Source organism: Dysidea avara, chromosome 4 (assembly GCF_963678975.1).
Source record: "Dysidea avara chromosome 4, odDysAvar1.4, whole genome shotgun sequence".
In the NCBI taxonomy this organism is placed as follows: Eukaryota; Metazoa; Porifera; class Demospongiae; order Dictyoceratida; family Dysideidae; genus Dysidea; species Dysidea avara.
This window is the reverse complement of record NC_089275.1, coordinates 40,876,204-40,902,386: the sequence shown is the minus strand read 5'-3', so window position 1 is coordinate 40,902,386 and position 26,183 is coordinate 40,876,204. Positions and strand designations below refer to the sequence as shown.

The window sequence follows — 26,183 nt, the reverse complement described above, 5'->3', positions numbered from 1 at the left end:
TCTTGACCTATGCACTGCTATCTTACTATTGCTCCAAACATCCTGCCATATGCTAATCACTTTCTGAGAACAACTTCTGTCAAATAGTTTAATATTACAGTGAGTATTTAATGGTTGCTACATTGATGCTTGTCAATGAGTTAACATGCTTGAGTAAAACATTTAATTTCTTAGCATGTATACAGTTAACAAGACTGTAGTATTTGAGATCTATTTGTTTTTGCTTTATCAGTACCAAAGTTTCATGCTGCATTTATCTCAGTGAATCTAGCATCAATTGAAGCTAATAAAATTCAATGTCATACAGGGTTTGCACTCCCAAACCCCTTGAAGCTCAACTTTATAAGCTCAAATGATACCACAGCATTTATGCTGTCACATTATAAGGGGTTAGTTGTGGCCAAAAACTAGTTGTATATGTAAGTGACTTTCGACTCTGGTTGTTAATATGGTGATGGAGTCATATAGTTGAAAAAATCAGATTGAAATAGTAACAGAACAGCCTTTAGGCCCCTATTTGGTGATTATTAGTTTCTCATCTACCGCCCGCATTCTTCTTAAGCTACCGCATGGTAAGCCATTATTTACTCTGTGCATGACACGTGATGCCAAACTGTTATAATTTTTTGTTGATGAACGCCACAATGCGCTATATTATTATTATTATTATTATTATTATTATTACTAGGACCGGGTCACACATAACCAAGTAAATCTGTTAGCGTATTAAACAACCTGTGGCTGCCTTGTCTAACTGTGATGCATAATAAGTACAGTAGGACCTCCATTATCCAAACACCTGTGTGCCAGTTTAAACATAAACAGAGTTCCGTTCAACTACTCTAATGGAACATATACTTACTCTAATAGAACGTTCACCTAATGAAGAAATATTCTAATAGAGCAGTCACTAATAAAGAATGAATACTCAAGGGTTTGGATAGTCAAGGTCCTATTGCATCAGCTGCTTGTGTCACAATTGATGGTGGCCTCTCTACCTTGTCCCCATTGCCCTGATTATGCCACAAGAATGTAGATGTAGTGTCAGTTTGCAACACCATAAGAGCAACTTTTAGCTTGCAAGCAGGGAAGATTTTTTTCAAGACCAAAAAAACATAAAGAAAACCACCCACTTAACGACCTAACATTAATCAACATTTGTTTAAGTGGAATTCTGATGCTATACACTAAAAATATGGTATGATAACAACATAAAAGCACGTAACAGTTGACAATATACAAAAGTAATTTTTCAAGTGTATATCGTTATCCATTAATAGTAACTTGAGACAGGTATTCCATTTATTTATCTTGCTACAAAACAAGATACATGAAACTGCTTATTCCCACATCTGATATTCAACAAATACAGTTACGTGTATAGTATAGGGAACCTCTCAGAGACATATTATTCTGAATAAAAAAAGTATGACTGACTGATGAAATTACTCAGCTACTGTACAAGAATGAGTAACACAACTTAAACAACACTACATCATTTTTGCTAATGGATTTTATTCTGGCTAGTGAATGGATAGAAGTAGGGCTATTCAAGGGCTGTTTCAAGCTACCATTTCGCATAAACAAAGTAACTGTGTTATTCCACATGACCATTAATCACAGGGTAATACAGTGTTATCCAACCCCAAGACATGTTCAGATAATCAAACTCCATACATTTGTACACAGAGCTCAAATACTCTAATAGAACATACATCGTAAACAAAAGAGAGCTCAATTCTGCTGTTCGGATAACCAAGTGTTCAGATAATCAAGGGAGCTAGCACTGTACGTCATTTCACCACAGGAAGAAGACTGATATACCATTTTACCCTGTAAGAAATGTAACAGTAAACTAACGGGTGGGACACTACGTATATAGCGTAGTTTACCCCAAGATTTAACGTTTATTTGTTGGTCTAAATTTTACATCAGAGTAACTAACAGGTATTAGTAATTGAATTAATCACAAGCGGAGTTTATAATAAGAATTCCCTGTACCATTAGAAGAAGACTATTGATACCACACAATCACCACCACCCACTACACCACATGCACATATGCATGCAGACGCACACAGAGTAGAAGAGTAGATATTCTGTTAAATGTTTTTTTCAAATTCTGTAGCAACTTGTTGGAAACATGTTGGGTCAATCTGAAGGCTTGTCTGGGCTTAGTTTTACCTAACCAATACTGCCACATCATCGTTTGGGAAAAGTGAGGATGGTTTTTGGATGGGCCACACCCATGCCTTTGTGGTTCCTACTATACAGTACGATAACAGTACTATCATACTGTACAATAAGTGAGCTGACGATCATTCCTCCAGTGTATATGGATTCACAAGTGACTGGCCTTGTTCAATCATCCTTCAATGGTATCACTCATTTAAACTTCTCTCAAAAATGTTATTTCCTGGCTTAAACAACTCCTTTGCCTGGTTTCTGCTCCAAACATGTCTTAACAACACTTGTACCAGCATATTCAGATACAAGATGTGGCTCTTATCCGAGGGCAACTCTTAGGACAATAACTCTAGGCTGTAGAGTGGCCACTATCTGGGGGCAGCTATTGTAAGAGCCGCGGCTATTAACCGGTCAAATATGATGAAGGTACAGTGGACCCTTGGTTATCTGAAACCCGATGTGTCTCAGACATTGGTAAAAGTGTTCAGATAAATTAATTGTTCGTAAAACTGAAGTCTATACATTTACATCCAGAGCTCTGTTGAAATACTCTAATAAACATACATTTGTACTCAAAACACTCTAATAAAGTAGTCATTACCAATTTTGGATAAACGAGGATACGGACGAATGAGGGTTGGATAACTGAGGGTCTATTGTACTTAACTATTATACAAGAATAAATAACACAGCTCAAATAACCAGTAGTGGGTTGGACAATTTACATTTGGAATAAGTTATGTAACATGTGGCGTGGTCCAAACTCTGATCAGAGAATAGAGGAAGTTATTTGAGACATTAGCACCCATCTAGCAATGTGGATACTACTTAGTGGTAGTTCAAATGGTGTGGTCAACTTGTTCAATCAACAATTGTTTCTTTGTTTCTAGTCTAGTGGCAAGGCATATTTATCATGTGTAAACAAGAGTATTAAAAACACCACGTGTTTTCAAGTTTCTTCCTATAGTCAGGTATAAACTATATAAAGACACATTCAGATGTATATATGGATTAAGCAGGCCAATAGCTAGTTAGGGTTCTCAAGGTTATATTAGTCATTTTGCATACAGTAGTGTTACATAATGCATAACACTATTCTTTGAAATGTTGTATTGATGTCCATATGAAAATGGGCATGTGTATGTGTGTTGCATGGCTGAATATGACTTGCCCAACCAGTGCCCAGACATGGAAAAGTCTGGCTATGCCATTGCACAACAGTGTTGAAATGAAAAACAGATGTCAATTTTTTTTTAGAATCAGATGTCAACAAATTCTTTAGAGTGGATTGTATTCTCATAGAACATTCATCAATTTAGAGTCTAACTTATGAGTACCTGAAAAAGAAACACCAACAGTTTGGCCTAGAAATTTAGCATGGTTAACGTTACAGATGTTAATAGTGTTTCTATCTAGTCTGCCCCTCTGCATAGAGAGAGGGTCTGGTCACTTTAGAGGTGTCATTAAACAGTGATGTCACAATAATGTCAGCAGGGGCATATGGAGGGGGGTTTCCAGGGGTTTCAGGAAACCCCTTTGGATTTTACACAGTACTTGAAACATTAAGAAATTGAAACTACAGGGTTCCAGAATCTGGAATCTGTCGTGGGACAGGACACATTTTAAACTTTTATCTTAGTTAAATAATGGTTTTTCACATGATAGCAACACTTATAGCATTGTTCTGAATTATGATTTTGGTGAAAAGATCGAGATACTCTAATAAAGCAGTCAGACAATATAAACTATAAACTACTCTAATATAACAGTCACTTAGCTGTAGTGGAAACCCCTTTTCAAAATTCCTGTGTACACCCCTGATGTCAGCAAGGATGGCACATCCAACAACCACAGTTCTCGAAAACATCAGCAAACAACTACTACCCAAAGAAAACCAAAGATTCTTTCCGTATGGATTAACATAACTAAGATTTCCTTTCATATGGATTAGGCAGCATTACCAGTTTTAATCGTTACACACAAATTTTGAATGTCAGAGTGACCAGACCCTTACTCTATAGAAAGGCAGACTAATTTCTACAGTCAATAAAACTGTGTGCAGTACACAATGTGATGACCAATAAAATGAAGGGGTAGCTAAATAATAGTTAGATGTCAAGAACCCAGTGGTTCTTGACGTCTAACTTATTTAGACTACAACTCGTTATTGTACCTTGAGTTGACAGCTGCTTGTAAATAGGAAATGTATGGCTAATTACTAGAAACAAGCCCTCTACACCTCCCTACATGGCAGGACCACAGCGTAGCTGTTGCTACCCGTTTAAACGCCCATGCGTTGCCAATGTTACAGGCGCGTGCTATGTATCGAAGTACTGGACTCAGCGAGTGGACTACTACTCATTGTTGCTGTTGTTGTGCCTCGACAGCTGCTTGTAAGCAAGTAATGTAGTGTTGATTAGTACAAACAAGCCCATTACACCTCCCTCTAATTCAGTACGGCTGTTACTAGCCATTTAAATACCCATGCGTTGCCAATGTTACAGGCGCGTAATTATCGTGTTTCGTATCGCCTCAGAACGTGGTCTCTATTGGACATGACCGTGGCTCTACGAGATTTAGAGACCATGTTTTCAGCCAATCAAATTTCAGTATCAAACTTGTTGTAGTCTAAATATGTTTAAATTCATTACAGACTTTTTCTGTCTTCAACGCTAGAGATAGTCAAAAATGCGAATCAACTTTACTGGAAATAAAAAAAGGTTATATCATTGGAAAATCACTTTTCACATTATGTAGTGAAGCAAGGAACAAACAAATAAGCTGCTCTATCAAGATATCTTTTTAATTTTAATAAATTGCTCTACTTAAATATCCAATATGCTTGACATTCCTCTTATATGTTCTCTTGGACCCTTTCCTACTCACCTTACAACACTTTTTCAGCTGTAAACCTTCTTGCGTCGTTTCTCCCTGCTCCTTCAGTCACCGTCCTAACTGGACGAGTAAAATTACACTTGGCTTTGGCTTTAACTGGCCTAGTTCCTTACGCACGTGACACGCCCACTAAATCTCAATGTGTAGTATTCTGTTCATCCATTAACTAACAATTCATTTAACTCGAAGTGTCTTCTCACTGAGCTTCTCAACTGCAAGTAGTATCTAATGCCCGGTTAAACGCGCAGCGTATATCAACTAGTCGGTTGCTATATGCTATAAGCTACAACCCGTTTTTCAAACCGGTTGTACTAGAGAATACGGATGATAACCGGAACATTGACATATAAATAGACTGAGATGTATCATTGTGTTAGTTGTGCTTGTCATTGATTTCGTGTCCAGTTGACAATAAATTATTTAAACTGTGTATGCGATCAAATAGGGGCGCTCCTTATTCTCTATGTACGAGTTCGTTGCTAGGGACTCTTACCGCAAAGTTATTTTGTTTGTTTATTGGACAGCGTTATTTGGAATAGTAAACTTCGTAATTACAGCAAGTAGAGATGAATCTATTTCATTACCGGTGAGTGCGTAATTTTATGTGCAGTGGTTTAGCCGTACATTATTTAATTATTTATGACGTATTTTGACGAAAAAAGTATTATTCTTATTACAGTAGACCCTCGGTTATCCGAACCCCTTTGTTCTCAGGCAATGATAAAAGTGTTCGGATAAGTGAATAGTTCGGATAATTGAAGCCCATACATTTATATACAGAGCTCCATTGAAATACTCTAATAGAACGCACACCTATACTCAAAATACTCTAATAGAACAGTCATTTTCAATTCCGGATAATCGAGGTTCCGGATAAACGGGGGCCGGATAACTGAGGGTCTACTGTACTTGGTTATGTAATTAGCACTTTACAGTGACCAGCACTGAAGGTCTGACAGCAACATATGCTGCAGTCTTAGGATTACCTAACCTAATTTCAGGGACTTAGACCTAATGACTTTACTTACTGACTGACTGAAAAGGTGTAACAGAAAAGGGGAACTGTTGTTTATATCGCCAGAACTGTTGTTTTCCTTAGCAAATTGCTGCAACAGTGCCAGTTGAAGTAAACATGATTTACCTATGTTTGTTTACGTTGTGGTATAACATAAGTTTATTGCTGTTTCTAAGCTTGAACAGCCTTTTGAGTAATGGCATAGGTGGATATAGGCCAAAAATTGCATGTACCTTGATGAATTCCCCAGTTCATGGTGAATATAATGGCACAAGTCCTAACTCCGTAGTCTATTGCACTCGTGATGTACAGTATGATTGATTTAATGGGCTGCTGTAATTTATTTTCCATATACATAGGCACTGTACAAATTGATTGTTATACTCTTCTTTCTGTCTATCACTATAACTCCAAAAGTACTCATCAGATAAAGCTGACACTTTAATAGCCCATTGTTAAACCAGGCATGCACCCACAACCAGCCAAAGGTCAGCTGTGGGCATGCACCTGGTTTACTGAAATTGTTTTCATAAAAGTGTATGTGTGTGTGTGTGTGTCTATCTTTCTATCTATCTATCTATCTACCTACCTACGTACCTACCTACCTACCTATCTATGTTTGTCCATATGCACCCACTTGAGCAAAATCATTAAACAGTAAAAGTAGCTTTTATGTGTAAGAAGGAAAAGCGAAGTGAAATCTGTATTAACTTATGCACTGGTAAACTTTGCTCTGAGGTGGTTTCTTTTTGGCAGTCTGAAATGTGGGTGTGGCAACTCTCCTCAGACTTTTAAAATTACCTTCTCTTCAGGTTTTACAGGCATTTAACAATTGAGAAACAACAGTGCAGGCCTCGTAGACTACCAGGAATAGCCTATCCCTCTGGTTGGAGAGGCATATCCCCAGTGTGTGCGTACGAAAATGAAGAGCAGCTTTGAGGCTTGTCAAGAGAATTTCTGGGAAAAAACATTATAGTCAAACTATAAAAGATAATTCTGTGTGTAAAGCGGCTTATTTAACAAGCGTTTCCTTAGCAGTACATAGCAATGTAATTGAAGAATTAGGAAAATTTCATGAATCACGAAATCAAAGAATTACAATAAATTAATTATGTTTTATTGCACAACATAATAAAATAGTAATACATAGTTGATTCCAGATGAGTTAGCTAGCTGCATGGTGCCTGGTTTTTAGCAGTACACAACATCAACTTGTTTTTCCTCTCCATGTAGACAACAAAGAAGTTGTAAAAGTTCAACTAAAAAGTGCAAACAAGTTGGATTTTTGTTAAACAGGTCACAATTGTATTCTTAGCAATGAGTCTGTTTAAAAAAATCAGTGAAGGGTGTATGTTGCATTTATACAGGTAGAGCACGAGTGCACATTATATAACTGCTGTGTACCACTCACCTAAATAGGTTGGAAGAGGATGCTGAATGTTGCAGTGATGTTCCCTCTACAAGTATCCCAGCCACCTGAAATATTGCATTTGACCAAAGCTAGTATATATGCTATGGGTTATGGCACTAACCTGCATTCACTGTTTTGCTCGTGCTCAGCACTGATACATGATCACTCGATCACCCGTGATTCTCTCGAGCAAAAAAAATCATAGTTTAATTAGTCGTGTTGTACCGATTCTCACTTTTAAGGCTAAACTGATATCCAATATTTATTTACCCTATTTTACTGATAGCTAACCTATACACCTGTTTCTACCATATTCAGAAATCAGTTGTAATAGGCTGGTGAGTATTAGTCTATGAGTACTAGTATTAGTCTATTCAGCTTTAGCAGCTGCAGTACCACTGAAGGGCTGGTGTCAAAGGCTCTGGAAGAGTAGTTGGAAAAGGCAGATATTGTCGGACACGGACACAGATGTGGACACAGACATGGACATTTTTAAAATACACTTTTGCATTTTAAGGGGCCAGCAGCAAAAAGGGACAAGTGCTGTTTGAAAATTTAGGTGACTATGTAGTGGCCATTGAACAGAATTTTAGGACATAATTGAATTATTGTAATATTTGCTAAAAATTAATTTGAGACTGCCATGAACCTATAAATTCTGTTGTTTACTTAGTGACAATATTATTCACATGGCTAAAATAATATAAGCCATTCTAATTTTTAGAAAATGGAAAATCTAAAATGGCGCATATCTCCTTTTTCCACTGATACACAACAGTTATTTTCCTACCTAACATTGTTCTATACAGTAGCCTTCGCAAGAGACTTCATTTCCAGATATAGATTGACTTCGGGTAGCACTTATTATTTGCAAGTACACAAAAAAATTAGGAATTTTCAACTAGAGTAGGGACCATAGCACATCGATAAAAGTACTGGAACAAGTTGGAGTAGTCCATGATATTAAATCGCAGTAAAACAATAAGAAGTGTTATATCCCTACTGTGCTCAAGATACCATAACGGAAATGCACAGTAGGGATATAACACTTTATTGTTTTATAGTGATTTAATATCATGGACTACTCCAACTTGTTTCAGTACTTTTTATCGATGTGCTATGGTCCCTACTCTAGTTGAAAATTCCAAATTTTTTCGTGTACTTGTTTGTTAACTTTTTTTGTAAATAATTTTATTATGATTGGTGAACCCACGCATACCGCATCTGAAAAGGCACCGCGCGTCCCGGCTATATCAATCATTGTCTCAAAAGTGAAGTATCCATTACGCTTCATTGTCAGCTATGTTCAACCCGTTACACAGCATTTAGAATCAAGAACTGTTCGAAAAGCACCTCTACAATCCACGCATACCAAAAGAAAGAAATCGTGCCGCGCGTCCCAATCATATTAATTATCGTCTGAAAAGTGAAGTATCCGTTACGCTTTGCTGTAGGCTATGTTCAACCCGTTACACAGCAGTACGAATCAAGAACTGTTTGAAAAGCACCTCTGCAATCGAAATAGCCACGATGAAAAATGTGGACGATTTCCATTTCGAAGGGAAGTCATCACGTGCTCGCGCCAAATCGACACCTTTCCCTGTCAGCAAAAATGAATGGGACACAAAGGAGGACACTGGTAAGTCCATGAAGAATGCATTGCACGTACTGCGGTATGCCAAAAGGCACCTGTCGGGCCGAAGCGACGTCGAACAGTGAAAAAATCAAGCCCGTAGCCTTAGCCGTTATCGCGGTACGCTTGTCTGAAGGCATCAGTCAGTTACTCAGTCAGTAGAAAATTCCGTTGAATAAAATTTTTTTAAAATTCCGTAGCAACTTGTTGAAAGTGTTTCAGGTCGATCTGAAAGCTTGTTACGGCTTAGTTTTACCTCACCAATACTGCCTCATCGTCACAATGGAAAATCGAGGCTGGTTTTTGGGTGATATTATTTCATGGGCCACACCTACAGTTACTATCATACTGTATGATAAGCACATGTGCAGAAGATAGGCTAGCACGCTACAGAGTACCCATACATCATATACTGTTGTACACACACTATAGAAATCTAATGGATACTCATAGAAATTCAGCTGGTATGGCCCAACTTAGCCTCGCAAGCCAGCACCTTAGTAGGTATAAGCACTTATGACTTATAGTGAAAGCTAAGAGCTCCTGTCCTGGATCTGGCCTACCACAGTAAACTAGGGTGGATCTTTACATAACTGCATTAGATTTCTGGAGCACTTGTACAACAGTACATTGTCTATAATACTTGTAGCATGCTAGCCAATCCTCCACACCTGTGCTTATAAATGGATAAGAGCTACATGAAGATCATGCCTGGGCCTAGAAGTGAAGACTATACTGTACAGAACAATGTTAGGTATGACAATTAAATAAAGGTTAACTGGAGTTAATGGAGAAAGGTCACGGAACAGCATTTACGTATACCCGTAATCCAAGCCCTGCAGTACATGCGCAATATTAGAATTTTTGGCGGGCAATTTTGAGCGCCTACTTCACCGTGGATTGACTGTCAGAGTGTTGAAATCACCCACCTCATACCCTGTCCACCTGGAGAGGTGTGACCTGGTCCCGGGCCATGGAGTCAGTCCTGACTCCCATTCAACCCCAAACAGACAGATGTTAGATTCAGTAGTAGTGTCTTCAAATCAGGTAACCTGTAAATATACTATATCTGTGCAAATATTTGTTGTATGTGAGTTCCATCAGCTGTTCCGGGACCTCATGCCATACTCTTCACTCATTCCTCCAGTCACTAGTCAAATAGCCTACACATGTAAACAACTGACATTAACTGTTGTGTAGATGTAATAGTGCATTTGAAAATGTCCGTGTCTGTGTCCACCCACATCTACCTTTTTCAACTACCGGCTCTGGAGTGTATTTAGGTAATTATTTATGTTTTGTGGTAACCACAAAAATAAACAGTGATAGAACCCTAGTCCACTTGTCTGATTTCTAATTATTGGGTTCTACTGATTACCAACCTGATTATTGGTGATATACGTAAACAAACCTAACTACTAAACACTACTAGTCTAATTCCTACGCTGGCTACACTCAAATCTAGTGGCAAGACAAAAACTTGTTGCCACGATCAAATGTAATGGTGAAGGTTATATTTAGAATCTAATAATTTTTTCAACTCATTGTTGAAGATGGACTGTGGTTTAATCTGGGCTCAGATATCACCAGATAGGTATATGTAATAGGACGGATGGCTGTGGTATTCGGGATTAATAGTGCAAGCATTGTAAACAGGAAGGAGTAAAATAGTGCGAGGCGAAGCCGAGCACTATTTCCTTCCTGTTTACAGTGCGAGAACTATTAATCCCGAATACCACAGCCATCCGTCCTATTGCAAATTAATCCGACAACCATAGCAACTGTTACTAGGCAAAAGAAATTCCAAAAATAACCACTGCAAAAGACCAATCACACTTAGCAACCGTTGCCTGGCAACCGTTGCCTGGCAACCGTTGCTATGGTCTCAAAATGACTTTTACTGTAGCAACTGCTACCTAGCAACCGTTGCTAAGCAACCATGTTGTGTCATGCCTTGGGGGCATCTATCACTATGGTAACAATAGTTGTCAAATTGGACAATATAAACACACCACACTATTTTAGCCAATCAAATTAGTATTATAGATTTTTGTCATGGGACCTTGACAAACAAGTGTAATACTAATTCTATTGGCTAATCGCTTGACGTATTTCAATATAATACGTCAAGCTGCTATTGAGAGTATTATACAGTAACACATTCAGTTGTTGGATTATAAGGTATATACATACATATGTATGTATAACTGTATGTTTATACTAGATTTGTTGGCTTTTTTGATTGCCATTGGCTGCTTGGTAAATGTATTGACGACATTTGGTCTGGTGACATTTGGTGGCATTGTGGTTCCACAATTGAATTTTACATGTTAGACTGTAAAAGAATTTGAGTGAACCGTGACGTGTCTTTTCATCTATCAAATGAGGTGTTGTGGTGGTCTTGGCTACCAGCACTTGTGCAATGCTGCAAAAAAACTGCAGCCAGTGCAATATCTGTATATTACATTGTGGTCAGTGCATTATAACTTATGTAAAGCTTTCACACCTCAGATCAAAGGAGCTGCCCAGGCTATATATGAAATGTAGGCTGGGCTGCAACTGGGCAGTGATTATATAGATGTTGATGCCAAAATCGATTGTGGGGATCGATTAATACTCACGTGATCAGGATGCACGACTTGAATTTTGCCATGACAACCACTCAGGCAGAGAGCATTTTGTTATCCTTGCCATCCTAAGAGTTGAAAAAGGTTGGGTTAAGGTGAGGACTATAGTGCTATAGCCATAGGTGATTCTAAGGGAAGGCCATGAAAAATCTTAGCATGAATTTTAGGCTCGTTTCAAGCCTTCAATTTGCAAAATTCTGCAGCTTTTGGGAGTTGCACCCCCAGACCCCTTTGAAGTTTACTTCATATTACAGCCATACAATGCTGTGCCGTACTTGGCCGCCCTGTAGGTCAGGTCTAGATTCGCCACTGGCTATATAGCTTATTCATTGATCGTTTCCGCACGTTTTCGAATACGGACATAAGCTAGCCACTCTGCATGGATCGATCAACCACTATACAAGCAAGCTTACCTGTATACAAGCAAGCTTACCTGTATACAAGCAAGCTTACCTATCTAGGCCTTTAGTAAACTCTGCAGTTTATCCATAAACGATTCCATAGCACTGATTAGATGCTAATAGAGCATCTAATGGTTTATGCATTGAAAGGACCGCATTATACATCCAGTGTTCCATAAAATATTGTTGCTATTGACATAACATTTTGGTGTCCCAAATATTTATTTGTTTTCAAATTTTCACTGCTAGTTTATTATCTGTTTGTGTTTCCTGTCGTGTAGACATGATGTATTTGCAATACTTATCTGAAGCAAAGAAAAACAACATGGTTATAAAGATTCAACACATCAAAATTTTGCTGTCAGGACCAGCTGCTGCTGGAAAATCAAGTTTTGGTTGTTTACTTTTTGGGTCAGATTTTTCAGGTAACTATGAAAGTACTGAAATATTGGAAACAAAACAAGGTGTGGCAGTACAAAGTTATAGCTTGTTGAAGCAAGAAGGTAAATCAGTATGGCTAAAACGCGATTTTGAAAATCAATTAGGACAATTAAAGACTTTTTTAAAGCTACGCATGTTTTATGAAAGTAATTTGGTAAGTAAGAAGCCATCTCAACAAATGTCAAGTTCTACTAATACAGCACCTGACAATGTAGATCATTCATTGACCACTGACAAACCACAAAACAATATGGAAGACAAGATTCTACATAGTTCTGAACTTTCTGATACTTTTGAAATAGGCGATACAGTAAAAATGATTACTATACTTGACACTGGAGGTCAGCCAGAATACATAATGTTGTTACCAGCCATTAACAGTATACCCACCATTAACTTTGTTGTTCATGACTTGACTAAAAATCTGGAGGACACGGTGCAAGTACGCTATAAGAGAAAAGGACATGATGAAGCTCCAACTTATTTTCTAAACTATTCATATTTAGATATGATTCAACTCTTAATGTGTTTTATCACTGATTCAGTTGAGCCATCAACTGAAGTTGAACATACCGAAACGCAGTATGTAAAGGCTAAAAAATCACATATCAGTTTTATTGGTACACATTACGATGAAATTGGGAAAAGAGATGAAAAAGAAAAAGCAGAAATAATGAAAACAGTTAATAAAAAGTTGTATTCAATTGCTAAAGAGAGAAATTGTTGTGAATATTTGCTACAGCCCAAAAATAGCATTATATTTCCAGTAGATAATACCACTGCAGGTAATAGTGAAACAGAAGGTGCTGAAGTTGAAATTATCCGTCAAGAGGTTGAAAAATTAGCTGAAAATACAGAAGATATTGAACTACCTATCAAATGGATGTATCTAGAACTTGAAATACAAGAATTACGTGATATAAAATACATGTCATATGAAGAATATGAAAAAATGGCAAAAGAAAATGCTTTCATAGCAGACAAAGAAGAAATCATAGCTAGTTTAGAATACTTTCATGTTTTAGGAGTTGTGCTACATTTCAAATTGTGTAACTGGGTGATTATTAATCATCAGTGGCTCTTTACCAATTTAGCTGAAATAATGCATTTGTCTGCAGAAGACATACATTTTACTAAAGACAGCCTAGAAATGTTCAGTGACAATAGACTTTTAGCAAAATACTTACTTGATGAGGGACGTATTGATTTGAAAGTTAAAGGTATTAGCAAAACAGAGCTACAAAACTTTTTTAAAATTTTGGAGAATTTAAAGGTGATTACCACTGTGACAATAGAACAAGATATTAAAAAAGTTGAATATTACTACCTACCCTGTTCTCTTCCAAGCACAATGCAGTACAGTGATAACTGTAGATTTCTATTAAGCGAGCCTCTATTGATTCGGTTTAAATCGGGATTTCTTCCACGTGGTTTCTTCTGCTCACTTGTTGCACATTTGTTAGAGAAGCTACCTGAAAGATGGAAGCATCAGTTAGGCAGTGGTACCACCAAATATTATAGTAATGTGATAACGTTTCGCATATCAGATGAAAACTGTAATGAAGTTTTTTTACGTTTACATGACAAAATATATTATCTTGAATTGCAAGTACGGCATTTTGACAGAGATGTTGACAGGTCACACCAATCTAAAATAGTTCATGTCATGCAAAAGCTCATAAAGGATGTTTGTAATCAGCTGCATTTTGATCATGGGAGACTTGAATATGGATTTTTCTGCCATTCAGATGATACTTATAGCACAGATGATCACATAGTGGTTTTTAACCCTGATAAGCCTTTGGAACGTGTTTTAGAATGCAGCAAAAGACCGCCACACAAAACTTACATTGGAAAGTCTCATAAAGTTTGGTTTAGTAAGGTTTGTAATCTGAATTGCATCAATGATAATTATTTTGTTTGTCTATACATGTCAGGGGCGTAGGAAGCATGGGTGCCATGGGTGCTTGGGCACCCATAAATTTTCCAGTGGTGTAAGTAACGGGTGTCATCACACTACTATATTTTACCGAAATGATCGATATACTCTAATAGAGCAGTCAATGACTCTAATAAAGCAGTCACAGTATTCATTTAGACAAGTTGTGTAGTCAAGTTAAGTCAACTATGTAATTATATTGCTTTTGATTATGCAGCAATAGAATATGTAGCCATTGCTATCAGCTCAAGACCTTTTTTCGGTCTTCAGCTTTACCACTGGGCACCCGTAAATTAAATATCTTCCTATGCCCTGCATGTACACGATACAGCTTTTGTATGTTGTAAAATATTATTACTGTTTTGTCTGATGTTGATCCAATTTTTCCATTATAGTGTGATGATGTCACAAAATCTAAGCATCCAGGTAAGTGTGGAGGATATGCACATATATAGGGGTAAAATGTTGGATACCAGATTTTTGCCAATTAGATGGGATTTGCCTTAGTAAATTCATGGTCATCTCTCTTAGGTTGTAAGAATTTAGAATCTCTTAGCAACTAGAGCTGAAACAAACATTCGATTGGCTCAGATATTTACTCTGTTTTGAATAGTAAGTATTTGAATACAAAACAATTAAACTTTTAGCAATAATTGCAGTGTAACTGGACTTTAGGAATTTATTTTCAATTTTACTTGTAATTAATTATGTTTCCTATATTGTATGTGAAATACTACCATGGAATAGAGAATTACAAATCAAGTCATGTCAATTCAAACCAAATAACATGTTCAGGCTATTAGAATTACTCACTCGTTGTACTATTCACTCTATTCGATTATTAAATTTGATGTTCATTTCAGCTGTACTAGCAACCAAGTGGTAGTTTTGATTGGCTGTACAAACCACATATAATAAACCAAATTAGTTAAAACATTTTAGGCACAACAATAGCAGTAAATGTTGTGTTGACAAGTTACATATAAGTTTGTCTATTTAACTCCTAGTTAAAGTGTCCTACCAGGACTGATAGGTGGATCTACTATGAAATGTTATTGTTTTTGTCACTATGGAATACACTTCATAGCCATGTATATATTATTCTGTTCATATGTGCGTATTGTGTGTGCATGTGTAGTGTACTTGTCAAGGCCAAATCCAGGAGCTGGCAAGGGGAGAGGCACAAACAAGTTTATATCCACACCATTAAAAGGAGACCTATTCTGGGAAACTATAGTATATAGCTAGCTACAATTGATGCATACGCATAGCAGCAATTGATCATCTCTTATTGAGTGTTTCACTGTTAACTTTTACCATTGTAGAAGGTCATAAAGTGTTAAGAACTGTTACAAAGCATTTAATGGCTTAAATGCCTGCCATAGGCTATTGCTTTTAAAGGCACTCAGTATGCATGAAGGTGTTGGAGAAGAATTTGCAGGTGATGTGTCTGTGTTAAACTATAATTATTCAATTACTGATTCTTAAGCAATAAACTGATTTGGGCATCTCACAATATATAGCTTCATTCTAAAAGGATGAAGGGGATGTGCCTCAAATGCCCCATGCTGAATCCGCTATTGCAGGTCATCACATACGTATGTATTCCACTCCTTAATAGCTAATTACTCATCGTCTGCTGATGACTCTACTGATGAATCAGCAACTATTGAGAGAGGAAGTAAAAAAAGAAGGTCCCAGTTAGCAGGAGCTAAAAAGAAGAAATTGGACAGTGCTACTAAATCAGGTTACTATAATGCATTAGTTATTGTGCACATAAATATACATATTACAGTAGTTAGCATTTGCATTAAAAGCACTTCTATTAGTCTTGAGTGCATTACACTTTTCATATTTCCTATTGTTCTTTCTGTGATTCATTTTTCTGCACATATAGTATTTATGAAAATATTCTCAAATATTTCTTAGAGTAATTTTGGAAAAAAGAGAGAAAACTTTCCTGAAGCTTAAAATATAATCACTAGCAAGCATAAAATTATAACTGACGAGATCAATCAGAACAGTCATAATATATCACTTAAGAATTTTATCATCATTAGTGACTGCTCTATTAGAATATATGTAGCTAGTTTTAGTTAGCTAGCTGGATAGTGAGTGAATGAGTGAGTGAGGTTAATCATTCAGCAGAAAATTCCACTAATGTCATAGCAACTTATTGGAAGCATCACTTTTGGGCTTGGTTAATACTGCCAAGGTGCCATGAACGCATGAAGGTATTGTAAGGTTGGTTTCTGGTCAATATTTTGTGAGAAAATGCAAATCTCCATAATCCCCAGTATACATAGTATGTACATTACTACCATATTGTATGATGTGGCTCATTAGTTTTCATTTTTTTTTCTGCTGTACATTAGACCAAGTAATTGTTTGTAATGTTGTATCATTTTGGCAGTTGTGGAAGGTGCAGTTGTAATTGATCAAATTAAAAATAGTAAGTGTCTTGTATTGTTTTTATCATTGCCAGTATGCATATCATGTGTGACCTGTAGAGGATGATACTCCAACAATGAGAGACCTCAACAGATATGTTACTAAGAAACATGCCACTAAGTGGAAAGATGTTGGCTTAGAATTAAAATTAGAACGTGGTTTGTTAGTTACTATACAAAAAGATAATCCACAAGACACAGTTAATTGTTTTGAAGAAGTACTGGACAGGTGGTTGAAGTTAACCCCCAGTGCCACATGGAAGGAGCTAGAAATTGCTCTTACTAATGCAAACAGAATGCAACTTGGTCATAATCCAGTTGAGGATCTACATGGTGAGACAATGAACTAACATAAACACCCACTCAGTGTACAGCATTACCAGTGTGTTTCCTTTATGTTAATAATGAAGTTTATCATAGTGAACACATTCATTATCAGAAATATGATCAGCTTTCATAACTATTATGCTGAAATTAGAGCTGTACCGATGATCGGATAGTCAGATCGCTAATCAGTAAAAGCCAATGATTAACTGTTTTTACCGTAATTGGTAATCGGTTATAATGGGCTGTGTCTAGCATTTCAGCAGTTGTAATCCACTGGAGGGCTGATGATAGGCTCTGGCAAGTACTTAGGTAATTTATTTATGTTTGTGATAACCACAAAGTCAACCCTATACTAAACATTGATAGTTGGAGCTCTTACCCACTTGTCTGATCATCAGCTTTAAGTTGAGGCAGGAGCTTATGAGCCTCCGAAGGCAGCAAAGGAACATGAAACATACACTGCCTGCCAGGTGCCATCACAATCCAAATCAATTGCCGATTAGTTTCCATATAAGAAAAGTAAAATCTCGTTATTTTAAGCCGTATATGAAATTGCGCATGACCAGTGACACATGGCGATGGTAAAGTTGGTTGAGTCTTCTTCAAAGTCTTTCTCTTCTTAGATGGTGGAGATCTCATCTCTACTTCGTGTGGCTGGAGCGACATTTGTGCATGAGTCAGTGTGATGTAAAACAAACACAGTAACTTAATTTGGATTGTCATGGAACTCAGTTTCATGCTCCTTCGCTGCCTTCGGCTGCTCATTAGTTCCTGGTTGAGGTAACTGTGCAACCTCACAGTATTGGCTTTAAAAGCTGTTAGTGGACTATGTATGTACAACTGTAACTTTGATAAGACCTACAATCAGATATTGGTTAAGTGTCAGTAAAAAAATATCGGTTTTGGCTTAGCCTAATAAGTTGGAGTTGGTACAACATCAACTGGAACATATGTAGTATCTAGAGACTATTATTATACAGTGTAGGTGTATAATTATGTATTGCTGATTGCTACAGTTCCTAATTGTAGTCACTGAAAATTCAATTTAGCTGAGGAAAGAGCAGTATTTATATGTAGTATATAAGGTAAAAATAAGAATTTTAAGTTTGGGTTCATGGGAAAAAAGTAGAGAAACAAGGGAGGCTGTTTACACCTGCAGATATACTAGAAATGTCCACTAGTATATCTGCAAGTGTAGCCATAGATGGCCTCCTTTGTTTCCCTACTTTTTTCCATGATCCCTAGTCAAACTAAAATTCTTAATTTTCCTTATGCTTGTTTGTTTACTTTTGTAACGTTATTAAACCTGCACATACTGTATCAAAAGAAAGGATGGCACCAGTGACAATGTTTTTTGACTGAAAGCGTGCCCCAACTGTCAATTACTGACATGAAAGTGGAGTGGCCATTACACTTCACTTTCAGCTATGTTCACAGCATTACAAACAAAGAACAGTAGGAGGAGTGCTTCTGCAATCAAGAGAAAGCACCCATTTGGTAACATAGTGGAACCATCACACTACTGCGAACTTACTGTCAGTAAAAAGAACAAAGGAAGGAAAAGGTAAGTCCATAATGCGTGCATTGTACTGCAGTATTCCAGAAGGCACCTGTTGGGCTAAAGTGATGTCGAACAGTGAAGAATCAAGCTCATAACCTTAGCCACTATCAAGTTACACTTGTCTGAAGACATCACGCATGCAGTTAGTCAGTCAGTAGAAAGTTCCACTGAATGGTTTTTAAAAAAATTGCCATCTATTGGGGTCCTATACTGAAGGCACTTTTGAGGCTTAGTTATACTTAATCAATACAGCCAAGGCACCAGGATGGTATGTGAAGCTGATTTTGGGTGATATATATTTTTGGCCAAACCTCCATGATCCTTAGTATACAGTACTATAATAGTCTATCATACTGTATTTTGTACAAGTACAAAAGATTGTCACTTATTTCTGTGATCTTTATTCAGATGTAAAAGTTATACTTGTTGGTTTACCTTTTGTAGCAGGGTTTTTGACTGATAAACCTGCATATATGGCTTTACTGCACTGACTATAGAAAACAAATAATCTTGGGGTTTTGTTGGTTACAGTATTTTAATAGTGGCTTGCTGTTTCAAGTTGTGCTTCTGGTTCATTCATCTCACGGTTGCTATTTTATAGCTGTCCACTGTGATTGTTGTGTAGCTAGTACATAGTATTGTAATAATAATTAATTATATGCATATTTCTATGGCTTCTCGTAGTTTTTTAATATCGAACAGTACGGTATTTCCATTTAAGTAGGGATCCGGGCGAAAATTTCGTGCGATGCCGCCTTCAAAAATTATCCTAGAGACATTTTTACATGGCGAAAATCACCTTTACGGAATAGTACTAGTCCATATAATACATAAAACACAACAAACACTTACAGGTGGCTGGGTATAAAATTGTTAAAAATCACCAGAACTCGAATTTTTGTCTCACTGCCTCACTCACTGACCACATTCGCAAGGCTAGAGACCAAACGAAGCAGCGCACGGCCACCCTTTTACACCACAATAACAAACTTACCAGTGGGATGTGCCTTTTGGAGTTCTGATGAGTGTAGGCCCTGTCTCTTCTTTCATCTTCAATCAGGCTGCTTGTCTTCTTTGAAACCATATCAAGGCATTAATTTTCCATATCAATGTTTTCTTATAGCAGCATATTTAGACACCACAGGATTATTTCAGAGCTGGATTTCAGAAGCGCTTCAGCTACTATAAGAGTTACACTTGCTAGATATCATCTTCACGATTGGGATCCGGTTCGTGATACGATTGCAGCCATACCCACCAAATAAAGATCTACGAATAGGTGGACTAATAGCAAACAGTACAGAGACCCCACCTCTTAATAATCTATTTACCTAACAGCAAACAAGGTGACCTCACCCCTTATTGGTCTAGCTAGCTGCACACCCCTTGGCTAACTTGAGATATACTCTAATACAACAGACACTCTAATGCAACATTCATGTATGATAGAACAGTTACAAGTTAGTAGACATAAAAAGAAGCAAGCACAATATATTAAATATATAATATATTATTGTTCTAAAGGAGGCAGGTGCCCCTCAGCAACAGCAAAGTCAACAGCTGGAGGCACACAGGGACACTTGGGTCTAGAATGCGATTCCCTGATACACATTATTGAAGAGTGCGGCAAGGAGAACCCCAAACTACAGTGAAGCCTGCCCAAAATCACAGAATATGGGGGACTCCACTGCTCACTGAGCAAATGGGCAAGATATTTATAGTGATGGTATCTGCCTTCCCCATACCTACAGATGTGGAAAATATAATCTAATCCAAAACAGCCAAGCTGTAAAAAAACAGTGCGGCGCTCAAAAAGGCTATGGTGAAAAAAGATGTGAAATCCAAGATGGCGGCCAAGAAATGGCTGTGGTGGTAGGTTAATGGTAAAAATTTTAACAACAACAATTCGGGTGAATTTTTGTGCCGCTTGGTCTTGGCACAAAATTCACCTAAATTGTCGTTATTAAAATTTTTACCATTAACCTACCATCACAGCCATTTCTTGGCTACCACCTTGGATTTCACATCTTTTTTCACCATAGCCTTTTCGAGGGCCGCACTGTTTTTTTTACAGCTTAGCTGTTTTGGATTAGATTTCATTTCTTTTTGTATTTGTATATCCCAAAGCCGGCCTATGACCAGCTTTGGGACTTTTTTAAACCTATCTTTTTTCTTTACCACAGGAAGAAGAAAAGATGGAGCAGATGTACTTTAAATATTTCTGATTTTATCAGTAAATGTACAAATTATATATATATATAATACATATATTTATTACAGAACTCTCCATGATGGTTTCTTTGTAACTGAACACTCTACAAGGTGACTTCTTCTAGCTGCTCTCTCTACAGGGTGAATTGTTTGTAGCTGAACGATCTACAAGGTAACTTCTTCTAGCTGATCTCTCTACAGGGTGATTTGTTTGTAGCTGAATTCTGTGCAGGTGATTTGTTTGCAGCTGAGCTCTTTACAGAATGGTTTCTTTGTAGCTGAACTCTCTACAAGGTAACTTCTTCTAACTGATCTCTCTACAGGGAGATTTGTTTATAGCTGAACTCTCTACAGGTGATTTGTTTGCAGCTGAACTCTCTACATGATGGTTTCTTTGTAGCTGAACTCTCTACAAGGTAACTTCTTCTAGCTGATGTCTCTACAAGGTCACTAGTTTGTAGCTGAACTCTCTACATGGTGGTTTCTTTGTAGCTGAACTCTCTACAAGGTGACTTCTTCTAGCTGATCTTTCTACAGGGTGATTTGTTTGTAGCTGAACTCTCTACAAGGAAACTTCTTCTAGCTGATCTCTCTACAGGGTGATTTGTTTGTAGCTGAATTCTGTGCAGGTGATTTGTTTGCAGCTGAGCTCTTTACAGAATGGTTTCTTTGTAGCTGAACTCTCTACAAGGTAACTTCTTCTAACTGATCTCTCTACAGGGAGATTTGTTTATAGCTGAACTCTCTACAGGTGATTTGTTTGCAGCTGAACTCTCTACATGATGGTTTCTTTGTAGTTGAACTCTCTACAAGGTAACTTCTTCTAGCTGATGTCTCTACAAGGTCACTAGTTTGTAGCTGAACTCTCTACATGGTGGTTTCTTTGTAGCTGAACTCTCTACAAGGTGACTTCTTCTAGCTGATCTTTCTACAGGGTGATTTGTTTGTAGCTGAACTCTCTACAAGGAAACTTCTTCTAGCTGATCTCTCTACAGGGAGATTTGTTTGTAGCTGAACTCTCTACAGGTGATTTGTTTGCAGCTGAACTCTCTACATGATGGTTTCTTTGTAGCTGAACTCTCTGCAAGGTAACTTCTTCTATTGATCTCTCTACAGGGAGATTTGTTTGTAGCTGAACTCTCTACATGATGGTTTCTTTGTAGCTGAATTCTCTGCAAGGTAACTTCTTCTATTGATCTCTCTACAGGGCGATTTGTTTGTAGCTGAACTCTCTACATGGTGGTTTCTTTGTAGCTGAACTCTACAAGGTGATTTCTTCTAGCTGAACTATCTCTTTCCATAGTTGCATGAACTCCCTACAAGGTAACTTCTTCTAGCTGATCTCTCTACAGGGTGAATTGTTTGTAGCTGATCTCTCTACAGGTTGACTTGTTTGTAGCTGATCTCTATACAGGTTACTTGTTTCTAGTTGGTCTCTTGATTTCTCTTCGGGTGACTGCTCTATTAGGATGACTGCTCTATTAGAGTATCTCGATTCACACTTGCTGCACCAAGTTAGATTTCGTGTTATAACTCCATGGCTTTAAGTCTGATTCTTCTACACCATTGAAGAGCCTTTCTAAGATGATTACTCCATCTATGCAGCGATTTTCAAAGCATTACCCCAATCTGGTAGGCGTGTCAAGCAGTCGTTTATTATTAGCTAATCTCGATTGCATAATTGTTACACACTGTTGGTTTTTTCATTGTATCTTCCTGGTTTTTAGCTCGATTTCTTTCAAACCACAAAAGGTTTGAGGTTCAATAGTTAACCTATTCACCCACCGATTTTTAGCTTCTTCCCATATGCGGTTTACCCTGTAGGCGTGACAATATATTGGTGTTATTTTTTGTGAATAATCGCTCATAACTCTTTGCCTGTTTATCGTATTCCAGCCAAAGTTTGTACCGAGATGCGCCTTTGTACCCCCCTTCTGTGTGCCAAATTTCAAGGCAATTGGATATGGCATTCGCGTTTTATAGCAGTTTTTGTAAGTGTGCGAAAAGAGGAAGAAAAATGAGAAGAAGAAAAAAACGAAGAAACTAAGCCAATTTTTGAAGTCATATATCTCGGGATCCCTTGAAGCGATTTCACTCAAATTTGGAATGTGGAGTGCTGAAGTTGGAGGGCGTGTCCACAGCAAAAATCGTCTTGTTTCATCAAAGCAGCACAGAGCTATGGAGGTGCGAAAATTGCGTTTTCGTTCTTCCTGTCAATATACTCAAGGGTGTTGCGCGCCGGCTTCTTGGGCCACACGACGCACTACCGTGTGTCTTGATACAAGTTACATTGTGCCACAACAAAAAAAAACTGAACAAACTAGTATTTTTTAAAATTGTTAATTTAAAAAATGAAGTAGGGATCTATGCAATAAAAGTAGTGAACAAGAGATGAATGATGGTGTTACAGCATAGATCAGTGGGAAGTTCCTACTTTGGCATTGAACAAAATAATAATAGTGCCAAAGTAGAGAAGTCCCACTGAGCTGTGCTATAACACCATCATTCATCTCTTGTTTTACTACTTTTATTGCATAGATCCCTACTTCATTTTTTAAGTTAACATTAAAAAAAAAAAAACACTAGTAAAATACTGTTTCCCAGCCTTGTTTGCTGTATTGTAATGTGACTCAACCATTACAAAGTATCTTGAGACTGTCACTTTTATATTGGTAATAGGGACCAGCTAATTATGCTTTTTGTTTTATCTATTATGCTTATGAGCAGTGCTAAAAAGAATTAAACCTATTATGCTCAAACTTATTATACTCAACATTTATGCCAAAGTTTCTATGTTTTGCTTACAAATGTGCACTTTATGGGTAATAATAAATGGCTGAAGTAGAGACTATAGATCTTTGCTTGTCAAAATGCATTTCAGAGAAAAGGTCGACATACTCTAATAGAATAGTCAACTGCCTTAGAGTTACTGACTGTTCTATTAGATTATATTGATCTTTTTTTTGTGATATGTATTTTGACAAACAAGGATTTATGGTACTGTATGGCCCAAGTATTCTGCCTAGCGTTATGCTCAATGCTTTCAGGCACCTCTTATGCTGAAGATTATGCCAGCATACTGTATCGGATTAGATAACTATAGTAGGACCCATCGATATTGACAGAAATCTCAGTGATACGATGTGTATCAGTACACCCCTACTTTCTTTTTGGCATGAAAATTTTATAATTTTGAAGATTGTAGTTATTATTATACGCAGGCTTAATCCCCGATGCTTTTGCTAGCTTGTTGTAATAATGCCGGCATGTTTAGTGTTAATGCATACTTCAATGCTTGGGTCACTAGTTAATCTAGATAGTCACACCTGTTTAGATACTACATTAGTTTTAATGGAGTATGTGATTTTTGTATGCCATACTTATTGTTTAATACTCAATTCTCGTAATGTTTATTTATTGTTGTATCTCTTTCCAATAGGTCCAGCAAATTCACAGTAGATAAAAACTGCAAACATTGCCTATGTAATAGTAGAACGCATAAAATACCTTTAGTTTTCTTTTTACCTTTTTGCTGATACTGCTGCTGGTCATGCATCACATATTATATTATATTTATTCACATGGTATTAGTTGCTATCATTAAAAGAAAGTTATAACATTTTGAGAAGTATATGTACGGAACTACTAAATGAGAATTAAAGCTGGTTTGTACTATATTCAGTAACTGTTTGCTCACAGTAACAGTGACAACAAATCTGAGATGAGACTAGCAGTGTACAATGACTGAAATACTGGTTTTTACTAAGGTATTCACTAACATAGTTGACTAACAAACACTAAACTATGATACATATTCCAGTATCAATTATGAATTCCTTAGCTACATATTTGGTCATTATTAGAGACAATAATTATTAGTGATAAATATACAGTGATGCTATGTAAACATCATACTGTACATATGAAGAAGTTTGCTATTATATTAAGTACAAAAATGGAGATTATTGTGCTTAATCATGGAAACACTCTATTTGATATAAGTTTTGTATATTAATTGGTTCAATTTAAAAAAATGATGATTAATTTCAGATTCATTATTTTGCTAAGTAAATTTGGGGTCAGTAAAAATTTAATAAGGGTTAAGCATAAGGTCCTAACTCAAAGGGGAGCAACCCAGAAAAAAATTTTATGCAAATTTTACTAACTAACCTGTAGAGCTAGTTTACAGTGCTTTTGTTTCTAAAGTAGTGAGGGTTACTCGGTGTCTAGAGGTCGGAATGCCATTAGAGTGTTCCTTTACAAATATCCTCCATTGAATTTGCCATAGAACATGAAATGATCAAAATTCAGAATATTTTCATTCTGCTATAGCTCATTTTAAATCACCATTCACTTCTCCTAATCCAGAATCTGTGGTATCTATCATGTGTTACGGGTTATTACATGACCCCATAATGCCCAATACAAAATGTATGGGGGAATTTTGCTACACCGCATCAGATTAGGCTGTTTTGAAAATTTCTGAGTTTGGGATATCATTGTGCTCGCAGAGAGTCTTAAACGTAAAATTAGTGCTATATCAATGATAAGGATAGAATTTTGAGTCCTTAAGTCATGAATTCATGGGCAAACACCAGGAAAAGCATGAAATTACAGGTCAGTGTAAAATTTAGTTAAGACTTCTCTACTAGAGTGAAAAGGAGTTCAATACTGAGGCTGGAGCTGTGATAAGTCAGTCCATTATGCATTGTTTAGTTTTAGATTCTATATTATTCATGCAGTGATATTAATAGTTTAGTCTAATAAACTGCACAAACAGCAATGTAATGCATAGCTAGCTATGTATGTCTGCACTTTTTAATAGCAAATGATTGGCTCACATTTAATTTCTTGCTAATTATAAGTAGCTTGCAATTGCATGGGGACAGTCAGAACTTGTCCCGAGCAATCCTTGAAATTTAGCTACGTCCCTGCCATGCTAACGTGATCATGACATTTTTATTTTAAAATTATAAATGACACTCCGAAGCAAGCCATAATTACACTGTATACAGAAATCACAAGCATCAACGGAACAAACCATGAGCATCAAATCTAAGGGGTTGGGGTGCTGTGATACTATAC

At 37.0% G+C, this 26,183-nt stretch overlaps 2 protein-coding genes and 1 long non-coding RNA gene across 3 annotated transcripts in view; 2 read left to right on the top strand and 1 right to left on the bottom strand.

The window, feature by feature from the left end:
* Window positions 1-26,183, top strand: part of LOC136252145 (ubiquitin-like modifier-activating enzyme 1) — a 571,137-nt gene that overhangs the window by 354,418 nt on the left and 190,536 nt on the right. The window lies entirely within an intron of this gene.
* On the bottom strand, window positions 1,145-5,330 carry LOC136252158 (uncharacterized). Its single transcript, XR_010699374.1, has 3 exons — window positions 5,074-5,330; window positions 1,716-1,833; window positions 1,145-1,314 (listed from the first exon to the last, which is right to left on the bottom strand). It is a non-coding gene; the product is annotated as an uncharacterized lncRNA (long non-coding RNA).
* Window positions 12,530-24,717, top strand: LOC136252148 (uncharacterized). Its single transcript, XM_066044541.1, has 6 exons — window positions 12,530-14,492; window positions 14,945-14,975; window positions 16,171-16,296; window positions 16,963-17,001; window positions 17,060-17,332; window positions 24,538-24,717. The coding sequence occupies exons 1-6, from the start codon at window positions 12,744-12,746 to the stop codon at window positions 24,555-24,557; spliced, it is 2,238 nt and encodes a 745-aa protein (XP_065900613.1). The 5' UTR covers window positions 12,530-12,743; the 3' UTR covers window positions 24,558-24,717.